This window comes from Poecilia mexicana, unplaced genomic scaffold (assembly GCF_051168715.1).
Source record: "Poecilia mexicana isolate PSO_F unplaced genomic scaffold, ASM5116871v1 scaffold_2, whole genome shotgun sequence".
NCBI lineage: Eukaryota > Metazoa > Chordata > Actinopteri > Cyprinodontiformes > Poeciliidae > Poecilia > Poecilia mexicana.
In genome coordinates this window covers 40961539-40982833 of record NW_028263371.1, presented here as the reverse complement: position 1 = coordinate 40982833, position 21295 = coordinate 40961539, and the positions used below count along the sequence as shown (strand labels likewise).

Genomic DNA, 21295 nt, shown 5'->3' with positions numbered 1-21295 from the left:
AAAAAATATATACTTGCAATGTCTTTGTCTGTCTTACTCATGTAAGAAGTGTTTTTCCATGTTCAAACAAACAATAAAGATTAAAAAAAAAAAAACTATGACAGCTGCCTAAAGCAAAGCAGAAAAAGCATTCTGATTCATTCGCCTGCATTACAAAAATGGCTAACAGCTTACTTGAGTCCTGAAAGCTGATGTCATTGCCATTGTATGCGTTTCTCAGCTTGTTGGTCATCACCCTCAGAGCCATGATCTGCTGACGGATGAAGGTGTCGGGTCGTGTGATGTCAACACCCACCTCGGGGTTATTCATCTGGTTGGTTAGGCCGTCCTTTTGGACTTCAGGAAAGTATCTTTATTAAAAACACAAAACAAAACAAAGTCAATTAGCCGGGAGGACTTTTTAGAAAGGCACTCTCTATGCACAGATATAATTCAGAAATAATTATCGTCACAGGCTTTAGGAAAATAAGCAGCACCAAACAAGTGCTTGGAGGGTAGACTAATTCCACCCATAATTGAAATACGTCTAATTTTCATAAAGCGATTGGAAATAGGCTCTTTAGGTTTACAGCAACATTTGAGAAATGGGAATTTGACCCCATAATGTCAGTTAATACACTGACACACTTGTGAGGTATTTCTCCGGGGAAAAGTATGTCAGCTGCCTGCTCTCCTGGTGGATAAATAGGCTGCGGGTCGCCATGTGACAGAATTCCACAAATCATGTGACACAACAACCTTTGTTTTCCCATAAGCGCTGATCACTGAAGCCAACATATACCCCTGAAATGTCACTGAATTTGAAAAGGTAACGTTTTTGTTTGTTTGTTGACTCAAGGATGACAAAAAAAAATAAAGAATGACGTCCTACATTAGGAGCCGTGTAAACGTTTACATGTTGCTTGAATCTTTTCACATTTTGTCATTTTAAATACAGTGTTATGCATTTGTATTTCCTTTTACGTGATACACCAACACAAAATCAGTGTTATAATTATTAGGTGAAACAAAAGAGAGAAAATCACATTGAAAATTTGTGTGGGATGCATTCATGTCGAGTTTTATTTAATATGACACCAGTAGCAAAACTGTAGTGCAAGCAAATGAATTTTCAATCAGCTGAAAACTGCAGATGTACCAAGAAATTGGTAGGTCAGGCACTCCAAAAATCTGACCTTTATGAAAGAGCATTAAGACGAATGTTGTTGTTGGGAAAAAAAAAAAAAAGTCAATAAGAAGCACTATTTACAACAAATATGCAGGGGATGTTGCTAACATTGGAAGAGGACACTCTGCTCAAATCAGGCCGAAACCGAACTTTTGCTCTTTAATGCAAAAAAAGCTAACATTGCACATTACTCTGAATTTGCTATATGCACAATGAAAAAAAGTGCTGGGGATTTTTTTTTTTATCATCAAGGACAAGAAAGGTGGTCAGAGTTGATAGGAAGATGCTGAGTAAAATAGCTCAATCTGTCCTTGAGCTATTTTACAAACAAGAAAAAGCAAGACGTGCACAGCTGGTTCTCTAAATGAGTTGCAGGTGCAATTGGAGGAAAATGTGTACCTTAGCAGCGCTTAACACAAACAAGGGTCACATATGTAAAAGATTCTCCAAACATTTATCATTTTCTTTGAACTTCATAGCTATTGCTGGTCTGACAATCAATGAGATTGACTAACATGATAAAACACATTGAAGTTTGTAGTTTATAATGGCTAAATATGTAAACAACACCCAGTAAAGACTTTTGCAACTCAAAAAATGAAAGTCTGTGGGCAGTCGAAGTTTTTTTTTTTTCCACATAAAGAAATCAGATTAAGAGCTAACACCAAGCTGGCACAGCCAAACAAAGAACAAAGAGAAATTGATTCTCTCAAAAAAAACAACAGTACAATTCATACAACTCATTACATACTGAAGGAAAACCATAACAACAAAAATGACACATCCTTTTTTTTATATATATATTAAACGGCTCTAAATGAAAATATGCCCAGCTCCTCCACAGTGCACTGAAATGAAAAAAAAAAAAAAAAAAAAAAAAAAAAAAGCTTGCCTCTTAATTCTAGGATCAGACTGCTTAACGTCAGGCACGCTGAAAAAGACTTTGGACTTCTAAGTAACCTTTTGTGTTAGCCTGCATTAAGCTGCGGGGCTGGAGTCCCCTTACCTTCCCTTGGTGTGTCCATTCCAGCAATCGTCATCACTGGCGTTTCCGGCAGTCACTCTGTCCTCCACACACATTGCCTCGGGCAGACTCGACCAGAACTTCTTGGACAATTTCAGTTTCTCTTTTATGTCGACAACCTAAACAAAGACAGGGGCTGTTAGGCAAGACATAAAAGGACAACTGTGTTTCAGTGAAGCTTTTAAAACACGTGAAAAAGCTTTGGTTTTATGTATTTAAAATCTCTTTTTTTTAATTCTTAAACATTGTTTATTAATGTTAATACACAGACATCAGATATATTCAAAGTAGTGTCTGACATGAGATCAAGATACCAAAAAAAAAAAACTAAACAAAATGAATATTTGTTCTTAAAGTTGAAATAGAAACGGTAAATGGGCTGAATGTACTTTTCTAGTTCCATGCAGCACTCGAAGCACTCACTGCCACACACACACTCATACACTCATTGCAAAGATTTGTGGGTAACCTGAGATTAAGTGGTTTGCCCAGGGAAACATTGACATTTGACACGAGGAAGCTGGAGCTGGACCTTCGGATTACAAGGCAAGTAAAGAAAAAACATCACGGTCTTTTCAAACAGATTGTAGCAGGACTGGGTTACTTAGTTACAAAAAATATATTGGTAAAATAATAAAAAAAAAAAATAATAATATATAATTTTGAATTTGAATAATTTTGGTCTTAACCAAACGTAATCATATTTACTGTACAACTCAGACATGTAATAGCTATATCGTTAACTGTCCGTGCATAAGTTCATCAGTTCATACCTAAATATATGTGCATTTTCATTGAAGCTGTATATCAGTGGTATGCGTGATGAGTTTTATTATACAGTAGGTGTAGATATGAACAGTTTAAAAGTGTATATAACGAATTAGATGGGGTAAAAATTCACTTCTTCCAAATCATTTTCAAGCAGGAAAAAGCTGGGTTTTAGAGATATTCTTATTACTTCTATAATCTACGACCTCACTTTATGGTGTTAGACATCATTTCTTTGTCACAAAATGTAATTTTATACTTGTTTTATTTTCATTTAAATTTGTCACTTGCTCATTTGAAATAACGATTTTATTCATCCATTCGCCTTCAATATTTGACGTGAAAAGCCTTTCCAAACTCTTTCCAGGCGTAAATGTCTGGGATTCAACTCCAAGACATGAAGCCTCTTAGACTGCTTGAGTTGAACTTTTTTGCTTCTGTTAACTGTTAAATATTTGCATAATAAAAAAAGTAAGACCATGCAGGCTTGCAGCAATAATTTCAGCTCGAATGTCAGACCTAAATGGTCCCTTTGCATCCCAGCCATGTGACACAGTCAGATATCGTTCCCTGACTTAAGCTTGTTGAACTCAAATCTTTCATCAAACACACAGAATTTGACATATTTCACTGCAGCTGAAGGAAAGCGTGATAGCAGCAGGTTGGCCCCATTATCTTTTTCCGTCTGACTTGCTGTTGGCTTACGTGAAATTGTGGTGAACCTGAGCAGAACATGAAAGGTGCTGCACTGACTGTGTGACGCCGCTGTAGGCCCCAACTCCGCTTTTGATGTGTTAATCCTGTCACACTGATGCCAAAGCACTTCAGCGGCTCTGATACTGCCCAGAGGGGTCAGGGCTGCACTCAATACAAGAGTTTTGACTGGCAATGTTTGACTAAACCTCGCACATTAAGTTTAGTTTCACAAATAAGAGAGATTCACAGCTTCACTCTGGCATCTGTCGAGGTGGGTGAAAAGTGTGAATTTAATTGGGAGTGACTCCCATTTTAGCAATGCAAATATTTGATTAGCACATCTGTTAGGCGCAGTTGCAGAAAATAAACAGTTTACTTCTTACAATTATTTACGCACAGAGGGGGAGATGAGTTTCGTGTGAAGTACTGACGTAAAAAAAAAAAAAAAAGATGTGTTTAATTGTGGATTTATTATGCAAAATGAATAAACTGTATTCTTTCAACCAGCTGGAATAATCTAACTGTTTTAGAGGCGGCATTTCAAGGGAATCCAATATGATTAATATAAACATTTAGGATTAAGTTAGAGTATTGAAAATGGTAGATGATTGAAAAAAAATAAGAGGAGTGAAATAAATATGACACTGGGAAAGGTCTGCCTTTTCTGTCATTGCTGAATGAATCCATAGCGTCAATGCAATGAGTATGCATACTGATGCAATACACTCAAATAAACACTAGATGGCGGTGTGCTGCTAGTAAACGAGGAGCTGACGGCAACAAGAATGAAGCCTGGAAATTAAACTAATAAAAATGTCAAAGCGACAATCTCTTTTGCTAACGACATCTGACTCCAGTTAAACCGGGATCGAGTGCATGAAACTGTCGCATGTGGAGGGAAATAAAACGGCATAAACACATCTAACACATCATTAGAATAACAACAGAACAATTTGTCTTAGCATATGAGGGAGAAGCTTATTACAATCAGCTATTACAGCACTGACAGCTCTGACATCCTCATTAAAATCACAACAAGGAGCACAGAAGACAACACTTCCACCTCCTCCCCTCAGACCAGGATATTATTCTGTATTTGTTTTCACTGATATGCTTACAAATGATTTTCATGAGGGGTGATAGCGGCTCCGGCGCTAAAATGGCTCTGCTCTATATTAAGGATTTACAAGACGGCTGAAAGGAGGGTTCTCTCGGTGTGTGATTCCTGAATATCAAATTATAAGCAGATTACAAAAAATAAATGAATAAATCAAAAAACATTAAGAGCGTAGATTTTTTTTTCTTCTATTTTTCCACCTATGCAGAAAATGCCACATATATGAAGGATTAGTATTCAATGGTGAGTTTTCAATCTCCAGTTTTGATAAATTAAATTGCAAAGCACTTTGGTTCTAAGTTCATATATTCTTTATTTTAGAGTGATGGAAACATTTCATTAAAAACATGAATTTAACTTCACTGATAGTTTTTGGAATATTTCTGATGACTTTCAGACTTTTTGGTCTGACTACTAAGACTTACAAGAAATAAACATAGTTCTCCCATTTTCATCACTAGTAACATTTACTATTATTTGCTTTTAGGCAGTATGCTTGTTCTTGCTCTAGATTTGTAAAAAGTAACTGGCTTCAAAGTCGAAACACCTTTTGATTTACTGTTGCAGGTTGTAGTTTTGGAGACTCTCCGTTGACAGTGTAAATGCCCACGTTTTGGTCTGACAGACCATGAACATCTGAGGTTCTGCACCTCGGCCTCAAGCACACTTACTTTCTGTAGGAGAGCAAACACCGAAAACACAACACCACGTTTACTTCAAACAAATACAAAACATTAAAAGAATCAGAGTTTTTGGGGTGGCCTAGACAAAGTCTTGATTTGAATCCGATTGAGATACTGTGGAACAATCTTACATGAGGCCATTCAAGGTGGAAAACCATCGGCTGAGATAAAACAATTCTTAATAGAATAATTGACCAAATGTACTTTTAATATACAAGACTCCAGTTAAACCAAGGGCCTGAACAGAGTTACTGCCACCAAGCTCGGCACAGACAGTTATTATGATTAGGCGCCAGTTATGTTTTTTTTTTTTTTACATTGGGCCAGGTTGGTTTGGAAAGTTCCTTTTCTTCATAAGAGAATCACAATTTCAAAACTTTGTCTAATATTTGAATTTGTCTGATGATTTGAAACGTGTGCCTGTGGCATTTAAAGCAAAAATAGAAGAAATGCGACACACAGGCTCAGCATCGTTTCAATGTACTGTTTTTTGACAGTACAATGATATATTCCTGTTTTCTATTTCCTGATCTGACAGTTGCGTTTGCCAAGTGTGTTTTGTCTGATTTAGTTCCCTCTGCTTTCTGTAGCACCTTTTGCTCATTATGAACCTCTGGATTGCATAATCTACTCCCTACTTAGAACCTTTCTTGATTTTATAACATTTATATTATTATTATCCATTTTCACATAGCAATTGAATTATAAATCTACAATAATTAGCAGATGGACTTTAAATTTATGGTGTTATGCAAAATAAAAAATAAATAAAAATACCACAGACATAAAAAAACACATTTACTTTTATTAGCTGCTTATGTTTCTTGTGTTTTCCTCTGACTAACTTTAGACTCTTTCTTACTAAATAAAATAAAAAAATATATTAATTATGCAACAGATAAGATGATCAGCAGGAACACTCACCCATTTAGGTCAATCTTTATACCCCTTTGACAATACAGTGCAAATAACAGCTACTCAGAAATGATAGTTGAAAAATAAATTAACTTTATCGCATAAAATAAAAAAATATTTCCAGCGAATTTGCCAAATAAATCACACATGGGATGCAACAGGGATGTGACTATTAAGACAAAACTCCAAAATACAAGCAGAAGTATCCTTAAAGGAGATTATTCTAACTGCTTAAAAACGAAACTCATCACTTTGCATCCTCTGTGATAGCATGAGGATAAAAACAGCTGCTCTAACATAGCGTCGTCCGTTATTTCCTTTCTTCCGCAGGGTCTGTTTTTTCTCAGAAGCCCCATTTTCTTGCCTCCTGTCGTGAACCATAAATAATTTCATTGTGTTTTCCTCTTTCTGTCTACCTTCTAGCTTCGACTCTGCATGGCTTCCTTCCTGTTCCTCGCTCTCTTTCCCTTCCTCTCCCTCTTTCTTACTTTAGTCCAAAGCAAAAGTGAAGGTTTCATGGCTAGCTGACCCGTGATCCCGGAGCAGAACTCCAATTCAGGGGTGATTTGAGAATAAAACCTTGGATTTTCCTCTCTTCTGATCTGCAGTGTGGGCTCAGTCTGCTCTGCACTTCTTGGTGAGGTTTTTTTTTTTTCTTTTTTCTCACCCATCATATTTCTGTGACCTCCTCCTATTCACTACACCTTGACTGAGTCACAGTATCTCACATATTTGTTGACACTGCACAACAACCCTTTAGAATAAATAAAATGAAGTTTTTTTTATTAACTGAGTCAAATACTATTCTTTTTCATCTTGCATAAACACAGAACAAGGTAGCACCTGCAATGATCTGCATTGCAATAAAGCTAAAATATTAGTTCTCCAAACACCACCACACTTTTAAGATTGCTTATAAGGCCAACAGAATCCACTTTAAAAAACTGTTTATGTATAAATGCGCGGGAGTGTTTACTTGCAGTAAAAGTAATTAACTACCCTAAAAGAATACACACGCGGAAAATGTTTACAGAGAGTAATTATATCTAAAAACAACAGCATGAGTCACAGATATAATTGAGTCAGGAGGTTTAAAGGCTTTCTGTTTACAGGAACTTTAAATATTTTGAGAAATACTCTTAATTGAATTTTGTGTATTTAGAAGATATAGGTGATTGACAGATGACGTATTTTGGTGTCCAGAGACTGTGTCCATCTTTTATACAACCCAATGCAAACAACTCAGGTCTTATAGGTTTGTTAGAGAAAATTAGTGACCAAACAGCTTAATGAAAACCAACATGATGACAATATTAGGCTTTGTGGATGTTTTTTTTTTTTTTACAAAAGGGATGAAAAAGCTGCACAGAGCTGATGGGAAAGATGGATGCAGAGATACAGGGCAGCTGCTGGATGGCGTGAGAGACTTGAGGTTGGAAGAAGCCTAAGCATATAATCAAAGCATATTCATGTGTTTGAATTCAAGGCAACACCTTAAACCAATTAAGAATTTGCATCAATGCTTCAAAATTGCTGTTAACAGACATTTTCCATCCAATCCAACTGATATCGAGATTTTTTGCAAAGAAAAATGGGCAGAAATGTTACAGTCCAGATTTGCAAAGCTGGCAAAGGACCTGCACGTCTCATGTTTTTTGCAGCCACTAACACTTTTATTCCAGGACTGGCCTCTGTTTAACTCTTCCCATGAACTCTGACCAGATTCCCTGTTGAACTGATTATTCTAATATTGCCAACTCTGTGTTTCCTGCGTGTTCCTTGGTCTTAATGATGGCACTTGTTCGTTAATGGTCATACAGGTGGACTTTTAACTAAATATGGTAAAACTGGATTTTATTTAATGGCATCAGCTTAAAGTGAGCTGAATACAAACCCTGAAAACAATACATTCTTCTCCTTCCACTATGCAATTACTGTTTGTGGTATTTTGGATTGGTCAACAACGTAAAAGGGGTTTAAACATGAGTATTGGACTTTTATTTTTGAACATTGAACTCACCCAGCATACCCATGATTAGTGATAGAAGCTTGTTCTGTCAGCTGGCAAATGTCCCACAGGCCCCCTCTACAATATTTCAAATGTTGTAAGAACAACTCTCTCTTGTAAAGCTGTCAGTCCTTGCCTGTGCACATGTCTGTGGGTTGTCAGCATATCCCCCTGGCTTCTAGTCTGAGCTAATTTAGTGCAAGTTCAATCTAATCACAGACTCGACAGCAGGTCTTACCACTCAAACCACAATTGCCAGACAAGTCCTCGATCAACCTATTTTCCCTGGCAACTGCTCCTCCTGTCTGTGTTAAAATAGTTTTTTTTCTTTTGATATGAAAGCAGCATTCTTCCTGCATGTGAATTACTGAGGTCAGCGAGTTGGTTCGGCTCATACTGAGACCTTGGCCATACCACATGCCTGTCCAAGACCAGTGACCACGCTGAGGACAAAACCAAAGACTGTCTCACCAGGAGGATGGCCACAGTAAGAATAACTCTGCCTCTTCATCACATTTTTTGATTGTTGTGTGTGGAAAAAACCCCAAAACAAAACAAACAAAAAAAAACATAAAAAGTCTGATGCTGACAACCTGCACTGTCAACTACCAGGGGAAAACTTTGTCTGATGCGTCATAAAGTCTTCCACAATGATTCAGGTCAAACCATTAACAGCGAAGCCTCTCAACCAAGACCTGCCATCTGGCTCCAAAGCTCTTTTAGCATATTAAAGAAAGGGCCTCAGTAGAAATAACATTTACAGGCCTATAGCGCACCATGGCGCAAATGATGTGTGCGGTAATGTTTTGAAAAGCTGTTGCCACCACTTTGGCACGTCCCCTTTGTCCTTGTCTGGAAACATTCACCTCAAATGTGACTGGCAGTGCTGCTTAGAGGAGGTAACTATCAGAGTGCATAAAGATGTGGGGTGTTCTTGTTCGATCAATATCCATCAACAGAATGCTAAAGCACCTACGTTTCCCCTTCGTGACTTTGCAACAGGTGGAACTAGAAAGACGTCTCCTTGCTGTTTAGTGTGCATGATGACAACAATACACCAGAGGAAACCACAGAGAAACTAAGCTATTGCTTCACATGCTGTTGGGGATGCTTGCAATGTGTTGAAGATATGTCCATATTTAGAAGCATTCTCTCGGCTGTCATGCTTCATCCAACTCCCTTCTTATTTCTCCTGATTGCGATCGATCATAGTGTGCCGGACTCTGGTGCAGACAAGTAAAAAACCTTGAAATAAATTCATAAAATATTATTGCAGGAGCATTAATATCTCACACTCAAACATGAGGCACAATTTATTGCCACTCTTACAGTCAACATCTTGTGAAATCCAATCATTGTCATGGCTCATCAACCTGCTGAAAGACCCAATGACAGCCCATTTTTAGATTTTAAGCCAAGTCCACCATACTTTTAATTTAAATCTTGTGGTATTTGCGTGATTTCATACACAGTATTAAGACTCCTAGGTGCTTAGGAAAAGAAACGAATCCACAGCATCACATGACTTCCACCACACTAAATGAGGATAAGCTTATTTTCCAGATATTCATTTCTTCACCCCTGTTTTTAGTCAGAAACCTACTTTTTATATTACTTTTAGTTTATAGTTACACTATAAACATCTAACCATTCAACTCTGTTATGCATTCCTTTGCCATCAAAGAACTTAATGCGTTGAGATCACTGGCCTTGTGTGCTTTCCAAGTCATGCAGGCAGAATTGCTTAAACAAAGAGGCAGAAGAGGTATGGGATTTTCCCCTAAGGAAACCCCAAACACAGAACACAACTCTGTGTCCTCATGCAGAAGGTGCTGTAAATACTTCAAATGCTTCCCATTCCTCTGATGAATATATTCTTCTGATCAGACGGACACTGTAGATTGACGCAACGTTTCCTCTGTGCAACAGCGGACTCATGCTGCTTCAGATGCAGTTTTTTTCCCTCGATATGGACGATGTCACAAGCGTTCCCCAGTCCCATATTGCCTCTTAAAGTTCAAAGTGGTCATGAGTTGAATTGACTTCAATCCAACTCGAGAGGTGGACATTTTATGTTGGAACCTTCAATTAATCGTAAGGCATAGATCACAGAACTATGCAGCTGAGGCCAACCTCACAATTACACAGTTCCAGTTAAAGTTCCAGCATTCCAGCACAGTTCTGCAAATTCCACGCACTTACGTTTGTGAAGGTAGGCAAGAAGATGGCAAATCTCCCATATAACTACGGCACTATGGTGGTGCAGATTTGGTGACCCCATGATGTCACCACTGTTCTCTAACAGAGAGTTTTAGAGATGTATGTCCTTTACATTGTGGGTGGTGTAGAGACTACCAAGGTAACAATATAAAGCCATCTGTCCATAAATAAAGTAGATGTCAGCTTGTGCACAAGTCACATTAATAGAAAACTATTACTAAAAATAAATACAAGCATATTAAATATTAACAGACTACTAAAGCATTCCTTCTATGAGATAAAGTCCTGGTCAAGCCTAGTGGCCAGAGACTAAAGCAAAGCAATAAATAAATTAAAATACATCAATTTTAATGGAGTTATTTTTCCTGAGTTTTTTTAACGTTTCTCAAATAAATAAATGCACTGAAATTAAAAGCTTGATTCTTTTAAATGTTTCAGTGGGTGATAAAACAAAAATAGCAGATATTATGAGGTTTTACACATCTTCCCCATAGGTGCCAGTAAACGTGGCCAACGCTGTGCAACCTTTTTTTGAAAACCAGCCAGAGCACAACGTGACAACTTGGTTTTGATACACAAACATCTCAACAAATCATCAATCCAGGCTGTGTCTCTTTCTGATGCGTCTCCCGGTGAAAACGCTGTCAGGCTTAAATGATATGGCTCCCTGCGAACAGATACACAACATAACGATAGTTCAGTTGTCATGAAACTGGCTTTTTTTCCATCTCCCATCTTTTCCCATTTCCAGCCTGGGTTTCACACAAAAGAATAAATGCGTCGCAATCCATCCTAATGATATATCCGACAAACACAGTGGAACTAACACTGTTGAGGCATCGCTTATCAGCATTGCATGAACAGATTGCAAAAACTCCTCCTGTAAATAAATGCTGCACGGGGCGTTTGCACGACTGCGCCGCTACGTTTAGCTACATTTGGTGGAGTGCTCTCCATGATGGGGCTGTCAAATTTAATTTCAATCCATATCATAGTCAGAAACAACCGAACTGAATTTAAGCACTCAAATTTGCCCAAAACCCCTGAGGCATAACTTTGCTTTAAACGTTTTCATTGCTTGTTTTAGGAAAAAAACAATTCATCGTGCCTGTAATTCAATGTGACGGCAAATCTCTTTGTACACAGAAAAGAAACATAAAAATTACTGATTCTGAAAATAGCTGCCATTGTAGGATGCATCAATATAAAAATATATCGTGCCTCTTTGGATTCAATTAATCTAATATTATGACTTCAACAAGAAAACAACTATTTTGGAATTTGAGGACATAGAAAGAATTCTTTACTGTTTGAAAAGATTTAAAATGGTTGTATTTATCTTTAGTATTACCTCTCTAAATATTTCACGTGCACGATCCGACATCTGCTTTATTTATGGACAAATGGTTTTATATTGTTACTTGGGTAACAAGTGTCTACTCTCGGCGAACAGAGCTGCAGGTTATACTCAGTGGCCCATTTAAATATTACAACCTCAAACCATTTGCTCAGTCCCATGATAGCTGCACAGTTTCGGCAATATGCTTCATCATAGAGCGCAAAAAGTATCAGGCAACGATCCCTCGGTGAGAAGAAAGTGACAGAATATTGATGAGACAGTGGCGAGTTTGTGCGTGAGGCTCGCCCAAGGCTACAACAGGAGAAGTTTGAAAAAGATAGATGATTAAAGGAAAGCTGCACTCTGTGGAGAACAGACTGAGCCATCATTGGCAAACCCGCCTTCCCCCCATGCTGCCCATTTTTCCCTGGAGAGGCGGGAAGCCTTGAGCATAATGGGGCCAGTGTACCTCATTAATATATTGACACATGTGAAATGTAGCGGAGCATGGACGACACCAGCATTACTCCGTGGGAAAGATTGGGCGTCACAGCCCGCGCTTCTCCAGATAACAGCTGCCTTGGTATTTGATTTTCAGCTGAAACGAGACGAGATGGTTTCACGTGACAAAATGACGGCCTAGTAATAAAATTAAAAATACATAAATAAATGAGGAAGAAGCAATCAGTGCAATCGACCCACAGCGTATGCATTTACTGAAGCATAATCACAGATGTACTAGTAGGACATGAACTTAATGAAGCATTGGTTGTATATTTTTTTCCATGTCATCAAGCTGTGTATTTGGGTTAGATTAACATCCAGTTGTAGCTGTAATTCATTTCGAATGTACAGCTTAAGAGAATGTTTTTTACTACGCCACGGCAAAGTGAGTTTAACATTAAAGTTAAACAATAGAGGACGAGGGTGCAGATGGAGCAGAAGACTGAGCTTCTTCTACTAAATTATGAAGCTCAATCATGTTTAGTGAGGAAGTAGAATGAAGGAGAATGCACACCCGCGGAGCCTTGCAGTGTGTCTTGACAATTAATGCACATCAATTGGTGCCTTTAACACTCGTTACAGAGGTTGCGTTGAAGTGTGCCGAGAAAGGACAAGTTACTGGACAAAGGCCTTTGATAGGTTTAACTGATTAAAAAAGGGATCCTTGGGCGCTGTGCTTTGGAGTGTCAGCAGCCAGTGTGGGTTCATGCATAGAAATGAATAGGGCCATACTCCTTTGATACATGTCTGATCCTTCCAATGTGTGTTGCCCTTGAGACTCAGAGGGAGAGGGGACTGTCCCCTTGTCAGCGCTGTGGAGAAAGGCAAATATAATAATTGTAAAACACTGGACTGGTTTGTTTTTACAAAATGGAACCACTGCAGGAAAGATGAGATTTTCATCAGTACGCGGTAGGGATGGGCACCGAATTCTGTCGGTACTACTGAGTACCTGCTCACGTAAAATCAAACGGTAGCATGTTTTGGTACCTTAATGCGTCGTTGTGACAGTATGCTCCAATTAAAATGACATTAATGACAGTAAAAAGGAGAAAAACATTTTATTCTTCTAACAAAGTCTTAGTTGACTATTGTTTATTCTGCCTTCAGCTGTGTATGCATTTCTTAGCTAGTTGCCATTCTTTAAGCAGAAGCTTTTAGCAATAATATGCATAACTCGCTAGTAAAACCAGTATATTAGCTAATATAACCATCACAGTGTTACTTTATTTGCATATCTGCTAACTTAATGCGACTCTTTATAGTATTTTCTTCATGTAGTCAGGTTAGGTTAAAGCGAAAATAAATACAAAAAACGCACAAGCCAAAATAAACAAATGGTCCAAATGATTTTAGTGTTACAAAAGAATAGAAATCCATACTATACACATCAATGTGAGTATGACATAATCTGCTAAGCTGGGAAGGCAATGATCTATTATTTATACCATCTGTTCACAACACTGAGATGATTACATACAAACAATAAGTACAATTTAAGTGCCTAAACATAAACTTGCTTCGACTGACCGACGACTAAAACTTGTTTTAAATCTACAGTACAAAAAAATGTGTCCATTCTCTTAAGGCTGTCACTGTTGCATTGCTCTGAGAGCTGTTGCTCTCAGGAAACCATTAGAACAGAAACTTGTATACACATACATAGAATATGGTGTATACACTGCTTATAATGCATAATAAAACAGTTATGTTGTATTATTTAGTCAGAGTGATGATGTGTCTCTAGTTTAGCTGCAGCAGAATGCGATGCGGTGTTGCTGTGAGCTGGGGCAACACTCTGCATCTGCATTACTTCTGGATTTTCAACAACAATTACGGTGGTGTTTTACTAAAAAAAGTGTTGACCTGGCTAAAAAAAAGCACATCTTCAAATATTACTCATGATACTTTAAAAAAAATCTGCTGAACAATAGCAAAGATACAGATTTTACATTTTACTATAAAGAGTACAAATACACAACATCCATAGTTACTCTAAGACCATTAAATTAAATTAATTATATAACAGCTTAAAACTTGAAATTACATTTCACAGCTACTGTATGACATGGTGCATTTTTTAGGATAAACCTTTTGAGTCTTCAAATGAAATAAAAATGGCTATAACTGCTTTAGGATCTTACCATAAAATATGATTTAGCTGCAAAAAACTTTGCTTCGTGGGAATGAACAAGTTGCTTCAGTCTATTAACTTAAAACAAACGGCAACCATCATAAGTCTGGAGGGAACAGTAACTAAATCTACTTGGTTTTTTTGAAAAGGTATTGTGACATTACTGATAATTTATCTGCATTCAAGAACCAAAGAAATAAAACACTCTCCAAAGATTGACAGCTTTAAAAAAATAATGCAAAAGAATCACCTTCCCATGCATCACAAATACGCAATGACCTAATAACATTAATGCTGTGTTAAACTGTCGGCACTAAAAGATTCTGAACTGACAGCATCATTATGTGCTTTCTAAATAATTGAGTCTATAGCTATCTGACTATTTTGTGGGCACTAACAGTGCTTTTAGCTTTCTCTGATTGATCAACTGATCATTAAATACAAAAAAATGAAACATTTCACAACAGAGAATCTGGGTGCATCAAAAGTGACACACGCAAGACGTAATGCTAAAATGGGATTAATTTTCTCAAACTTAGATGCACTTAACACATTTTATAAGACACCAACATGCATGTAAGATAAGGAACTGAATTGCAGCAGCTCTACAGAAAGATACAGTGGCCAGTATAAAATGTATATATCTTTTTTTCTTTCCGCTACCCAAACAGGACAGAATAGCAGATGCATTTTGAATACAGATGAGGAAAAAAATGTTTGCTCTGGAGGTATCAAAGTGATGGTATAGGAAACTACTTGTGGGGTAAATAAGTTGTTTGTGCTGCTTTTCTGCTATGATTCATCTTTATTTTTGGCATCACTCTAGCCACCAATTTAGTGTCTAATTCAGATAAACTTATTGGTGTACGTACACCAACAACTATATTTCTTGGCCTTTTGCGCCAATGTATAAAATGACTGGTGTTTTTGAGCTGGCACATGATGCACATGTCACTTATTCCTATTTTGTACCCTTAAAAGATGGAATATTTACAATAATCCTTTTGGAATCACAGGCCCTTTACGTTCAACATCTGAAAAACTTTGAAAAAGAGACATCATATTTTTGCCACATATAATCCTTTAATACTGTAAAAAAGTTATACTGCTCTGCTAGCTTGGTCAGGATGACCAACAAGTTATTACCATCCTATGTGCCACCCAGAGGAAGATGGGTTTATCTAATACATATTTTTGCCACCTTACTCCTTTTGAAACACAATTCATCACAGGTTCCTTCTGTCGGCAGGAGATATTGACTGAGTGTCTTTTTCCTTATATTATTTCATCCATATTTGGTGCATCTTTATATTCTGCTCTGGTTTATATTTAACTTTGTGAATTCAGTCTTGAATATGTTGATACGTTTTTGCTGTAAATTCAGCTTTGCTTGCTCGTCTTCCCCTTGGTAGACTTTTACATCTAAACTTTAAAGCTTTATTCTCCTAAATTCAGGCCAGATTTTTTCTTCTTCTAACAGTTAAATTGTGAAATATGTAAACTGAGGTATGCTTGGGGTATATGATATATTCAAAATGTGGAGAAACTGCCACGGAAAATAAATACGTCAAGTCATTTTTCTTTTATTTCACTTTATTTTCCCCTCTGTTAAACACTAAGGCCCTGCCTATTCAGCTGTCACTGCTTTCTGACAAATCCAGCATGTGTGATGCATTTCTGCCATTACACAACCAAGCTCATAAAGCTTCTGAGTACAGTATGATTGAAAACCCCATCATCCTGATTGAGCTGTGTCGCTGTGGGATTTGTCTCTCTGTATGTTTGTCACGCGTTATTTAATTGTAAGAAGTGACGGGGTGCGCAGTGAAAAAGGGCTCGACTTCCAAGTCATTTACATAAACAGCTCCTTTCTCCTACTCAGATGGTTTAACTTTTCACTCATGCAATCAGTAAAGAACACTCACAGCCACTATTGTCCCAGCGTTTTGTTTGTGCGAGTGCTCGTCTCTGAAACTTACATGTGTCGGCGGATGAGGTGATATTTGATTACAAGTCACATAAAGTGCTCAATGACTGTACACACACACATATATACATATATATATATATATATATATATATATATATATATATATATATATATATATATATACACTTTGTAGAGAGCACCTCTAAAGAGTTGTGTTGTGCTACACATCCACAATGATGACATAGGGTGTTAGCTTGCGTTCATTGTTGTATTTTCATGGTATGTATGGTCAATTTAAAGCAAAAACTGAAGAAATAATTAAACTGATTGAAATATATTTTATTGAAAATAAATAATTTTATCTATTTGCAGAAAAAAAAAATGTCCAAACAACAAAAAACATTGAACAAAAATGCTGATATTGAGCAATAATGTTGCTATTAACATCAACATAGAAAGGAGAGATATAACAAGCAAGGCTAACGCCCCCGTGTTTCATTTCAGTGGTTTTGAAAGATATGCAGGCTTATTTAAGTACAGCTCCAGGATTGCCTTCCTACACATCCAACACGTTAGCATACACAATCTGATCCTAAACCTGTCTCATGGGGCGACTCAGGCGAGGAATGATTCTTTCAAGCATTAATGCAAAAGGGCGAAAGTAAACAAGATATGTATAGCCTGGAACAGGGAACCCGGAGCAATCTCCAAGAACACATTCGGGTGCAGCTCTGTCTTTGCTGCACCTGTGAAACAATACAAGATGCTGGACGGGTCCAACAAAATCCTACAACTTGAATCCAATGACTCCAGAGAGAGATGTTAACGTTTTTTTGAGCTATGGGTTGGGTGGCAGGCCAGGGTGGTTAATTTTCCAGGGTCACAAGCTGGAAAAAGCAACATAACATCTTCTAGAAGCTCTCCATTTCTTTTGTACCGTAAATAAGTGTCCAACAATTACGTCATCTAAACATGTCGCATTTTCTTTTCTTAATAATTTTCTAGCTGTGCGGTGCCACATAAAGACTGATCTAGAGTTCAGCAGGTGCTACTCCTGAAAGAGAGCGAGAAGAAAACAATAATACAAAAAAAAAAAAAACTAAATCATTGAGAAGTCATGGGAAATCTGAGGAACCTTTCCCCAAAGCGCTTAACCTTAACCCACAGCAACTCCACCCAGGATTCCTGGTTTACTGTTTGACAACAAGCAGACTTAACACTAAGCTGAAAATGTGCAGTCAGAGCCGCGGTTAGACCATACAAGTAAATAATGCTTTTGCATGTGGCATGTTTTGAAGAAATATTGTCAATACTTCTAAATGAGAACACGTCACTCAGCAGCGCACATTAACTGGACCGTTGTGTTTGGGTTTATGTTCGCTGGGAAACGGAAAATATTTTCATGTGGTGCAACGCCACAGATTTTTGTTTTAGAGACCTCTTGTCCTTAAATAGAAGTTTGATTTATCCCACCACCAGTAAACTCGTCTGTTTTACTGAGAAAGTGTTGCCTTAGAATAACGTCTGCAAAAGAAACTTTTTCATGTCTTTATCTGCCCAAAGTAAATATATAGCAACACTAAAACACAAGTGGTGTGTCTACAGCAGGTACAGTATATAATTTGAAAAGAAAACATTACCACCCTAAAAATGTTATCAATAATTCAGTCTCCTAAGCTCATGCTTGCAGCACTTTTGCCCTGTAAATCCATTGTTTTTGTGTTAATTTCACCAGCAAATCATGTAAAAATACATAAGCAAATTTTTAGGCTCAGTCAAAGGTTGACGCTCGAGTGCCAGCATCAACCCGGGCAACTGTTCAGTTCACGGTCGAACGGTGCTCTGAAGAACTGTGCCACATGTGCACAACCAGACTATTTATTTTTATGCGGTCTCAGAAAAAGTATCAGTTATGGCTACAATCTGTGGAATCTACGTAATTACATGCCTTGCTGGGCAAAAGTCTGCAGATACAACAACTGAGAAAATGGAGCTGTGGATAGGCCCACTTTACTTCTATTACATGTATCCCAAACAAGAATGTTTCAGTGGCTTGACATGTTCCTGAATGGCAGAAGTTTAATTCCAGGGTCAGGACTTTCGAGAGGAGTGGATGTGGTTTTGTCTTTCTGTTTTCGTCCAGGATGACTGACTACAAACCACTCTCTGATTGCTCTTCACTTGAACCTAGAAAAGAAAAAAAAATGCCAACAGGAACACTCAATTCCTCTCGATGTCATAATATTATTGCTAGAGGTCTATTGCTCAGTTGCTTCAACAATTCATTTATCCTATCGTAAAAACAAACAGCGAATTGGAGATTATATTTAGCAGCAGAAAGCAAAAAACACATTTTAACCTAGCTAAAAACTTTGCTTTTTGCAACTTTCTCTCCTTTATTCACACTCTCTAGGCTGTCCTAATCATAGTCATAGAAGACTTCAACACATTCTTCAGCTAAAAAGCACAGAAGGAACTTGAACAGATCACTAGTCTGTCACAAAGCCCGCAAACAATCCCACTGTCACACTTAGCAGCTATTTATTGACCCGCGAGTTTTCAAGGTAAGAAACTGTGCTGCCAAGACAGACGGAAAAATAAAACGCGATCATGGAGGAACCTGACAACAAAGTGTAAAATTCCTGGCTAGTGGGCATCAATTCTCAGCATTTATCCAACGCTGTCCAGCAGATTAATTATTATTTTCTGACTAACTGGACTTCCACCAAGAAAAAGCCACAGCAAGGGAAGACGAAAAGTGATTTAATGTTGCAGTGAGGAGGACAGAATTAGGTTATTTTCCGCAAAGTCTTACTGAACAACATGCGTTTTATTTTTATTTACATTAAATATTTAACACTCATTGCAAATACTGTGCCTTCCCAAAGTAGAAATATCACGTCTCACATTATAATCACAAACTTCAATGTAATATTATTATTGTTTTTAAGGATTTTTTTTTTTTACTTCAGATGTCTTTAGTTCACAGTAGACAGACAAGAAAGTGGTCTGTGAGACAGGGGTCAACTGGACCAGGATTCGAACCCGTGACGGCTGCGTCGAGGGTCACACGCTCTACAGCCTCCTCAGTGCCCAACTTCAATGCAGTTTGTCCCATGTATTCCTCTTCTATTTTATATCTAAAAAAGACTTGCACATAGCTTGTGTTTATTATAATTTCAAACTTTGGGCCAAATTGTATGGTAAAAGCTAAACTGGAGATTTAGATTTATCTAATAACTGATCACATTTTTGCACTTTATTTGATCAACAACAATCAGAGGTAATGCATGTCCACCTTAAAAACGAATGTATGACGTTCCCAACTGGCTTTTTACTCTTGGGAATGTTAACCGTTTCATGCCACAGCGGATGCTACGAGCTACTAATGTTCAATAATTATATTAAATTCGTTTCTGTTCCACTTTTCAAACCGCTCACGGTAATAGTTGCAGCAACTTTAAAAATGTACCAAGGAGTGGATTGCGTGACTGGGTGCCAGACAGCCCGAGTGTTGATTGTTTGCTTTCGAAACTGTTTGCAGTTTGCAAAAGGGTGAGACAAACAGTGGAAAGTAGATGGGAGTCAACATTTAGATGTGTCCAGGAAGAAGTGAGATCAAATTTGTTTACAGTTATAGATTTTCCATTTGATGTGTGAAGACAGAGGAAAACAAAAACCTGTATGCATACCGAGTAACCACAGTGTTTCAGTTCTGGTTTTTTTTATGTTGAGCACAACTTTCTGAACCACTCTGAAGTGATATGTGAGGATAAACCACTGTGAAAAAGCATTTGCCCCTTACAGACTTGATCAAGATTTTTTTATTCTTTTCCGCACATCAACATTTTTTGGATCACCACATACTGTGCATGTTAATTTCCAGCAAAGATAAAGTGAGTAAAAATACAACATGCAGCATTCAAATGATGATTTTATGTTTCACAATTTCATCTATGTGAAACAATAATTGTGCTAAAACTAATAAGGCCGTAAGGTTATGAAATGACTATTCTTGACTGTCTGGCAGGGGGCAAAATTTATGGTTCAATCAATGAGGGCAAATTGTCCTGGTTCTGCAGCAGCAAGTCAACCCAGAAGAATCACACTACTACTGTTACATTTGACTGCCAGTGAGATGGTCTTTCGCCAACATGTTTTGTAATTTTCTTGCCAAATGCAACACGAAACACACTTTTCAAAAGGTTTCACCATCTTCTCATCACTCAACATATTATTTTCCCAAAATCCAACGAGCCAACGGTTTTGGAAACGTGAGACCGGTGTGCGATCAGAGTAGGAGGCTCATGGACTTCACCTATTTGTTTGTTTGTTCGCCTTTTTGTTTTTCTCTTTTCTTGAACTTCTTAACACAATGAGCATGACGTGTTGGGTTTTTTTTAGATCTTTTATGCTACTGTATGTTGTCAGACCTTAACAAGAAAGTGATTATTTTTTGAATACTAGAATAACTCACCTCAACATGCAAACTGCTCAAACCATAGGATCATTCAAATGGCTTTTTTTTTTTTTTAAACATTTTTTCACCAAAGAGAGTGAAGTTTCTGAATTTAAATACAAAGTCCTCCGGATATATTATGCATTTTTATTCAAGGAAACTGTTTTGAACGTGCTGCAAAAACAGAGCCCAGTGCAGCTGATGAGCCAAGAGTCATGGATGAATGGTTTAAATTAACAAATATTGTTCTCAACAGAGTCTCTCTTTTGTCAGCGCTTAGTGTGTTTCTTTCATTTCTTTCCTGTTGCATCACACATGCATGTAAAAACA

General features: G+C 37.5%; 1 protein-coding gene across 1 annotated transcript in view; it reads right to left on the bottom strand.

The window, feature by feature from the left end:
• Positions 1-21295, bottom strand: part of LOC106922911 (glypican-6-like) — a 98571-nt gene that overhangs the window by 4519 nt on the left and 72757 nt on the right. Inside the window, exons 7-8 of the mRNA XM_014995676.2 lie at positions 2175-2311; positions 175-350 (exon numbers count right to left, since the gene is read on the bottom strand). Of these exons, the coding sequence (XP_014851162.1) occupies positions 175-350; positions 2175-2311 (313 nt within the window). The remainder of the gene's footprint in view (positions 1-174; positions 351-2174; positions 2312-21295) is intronic.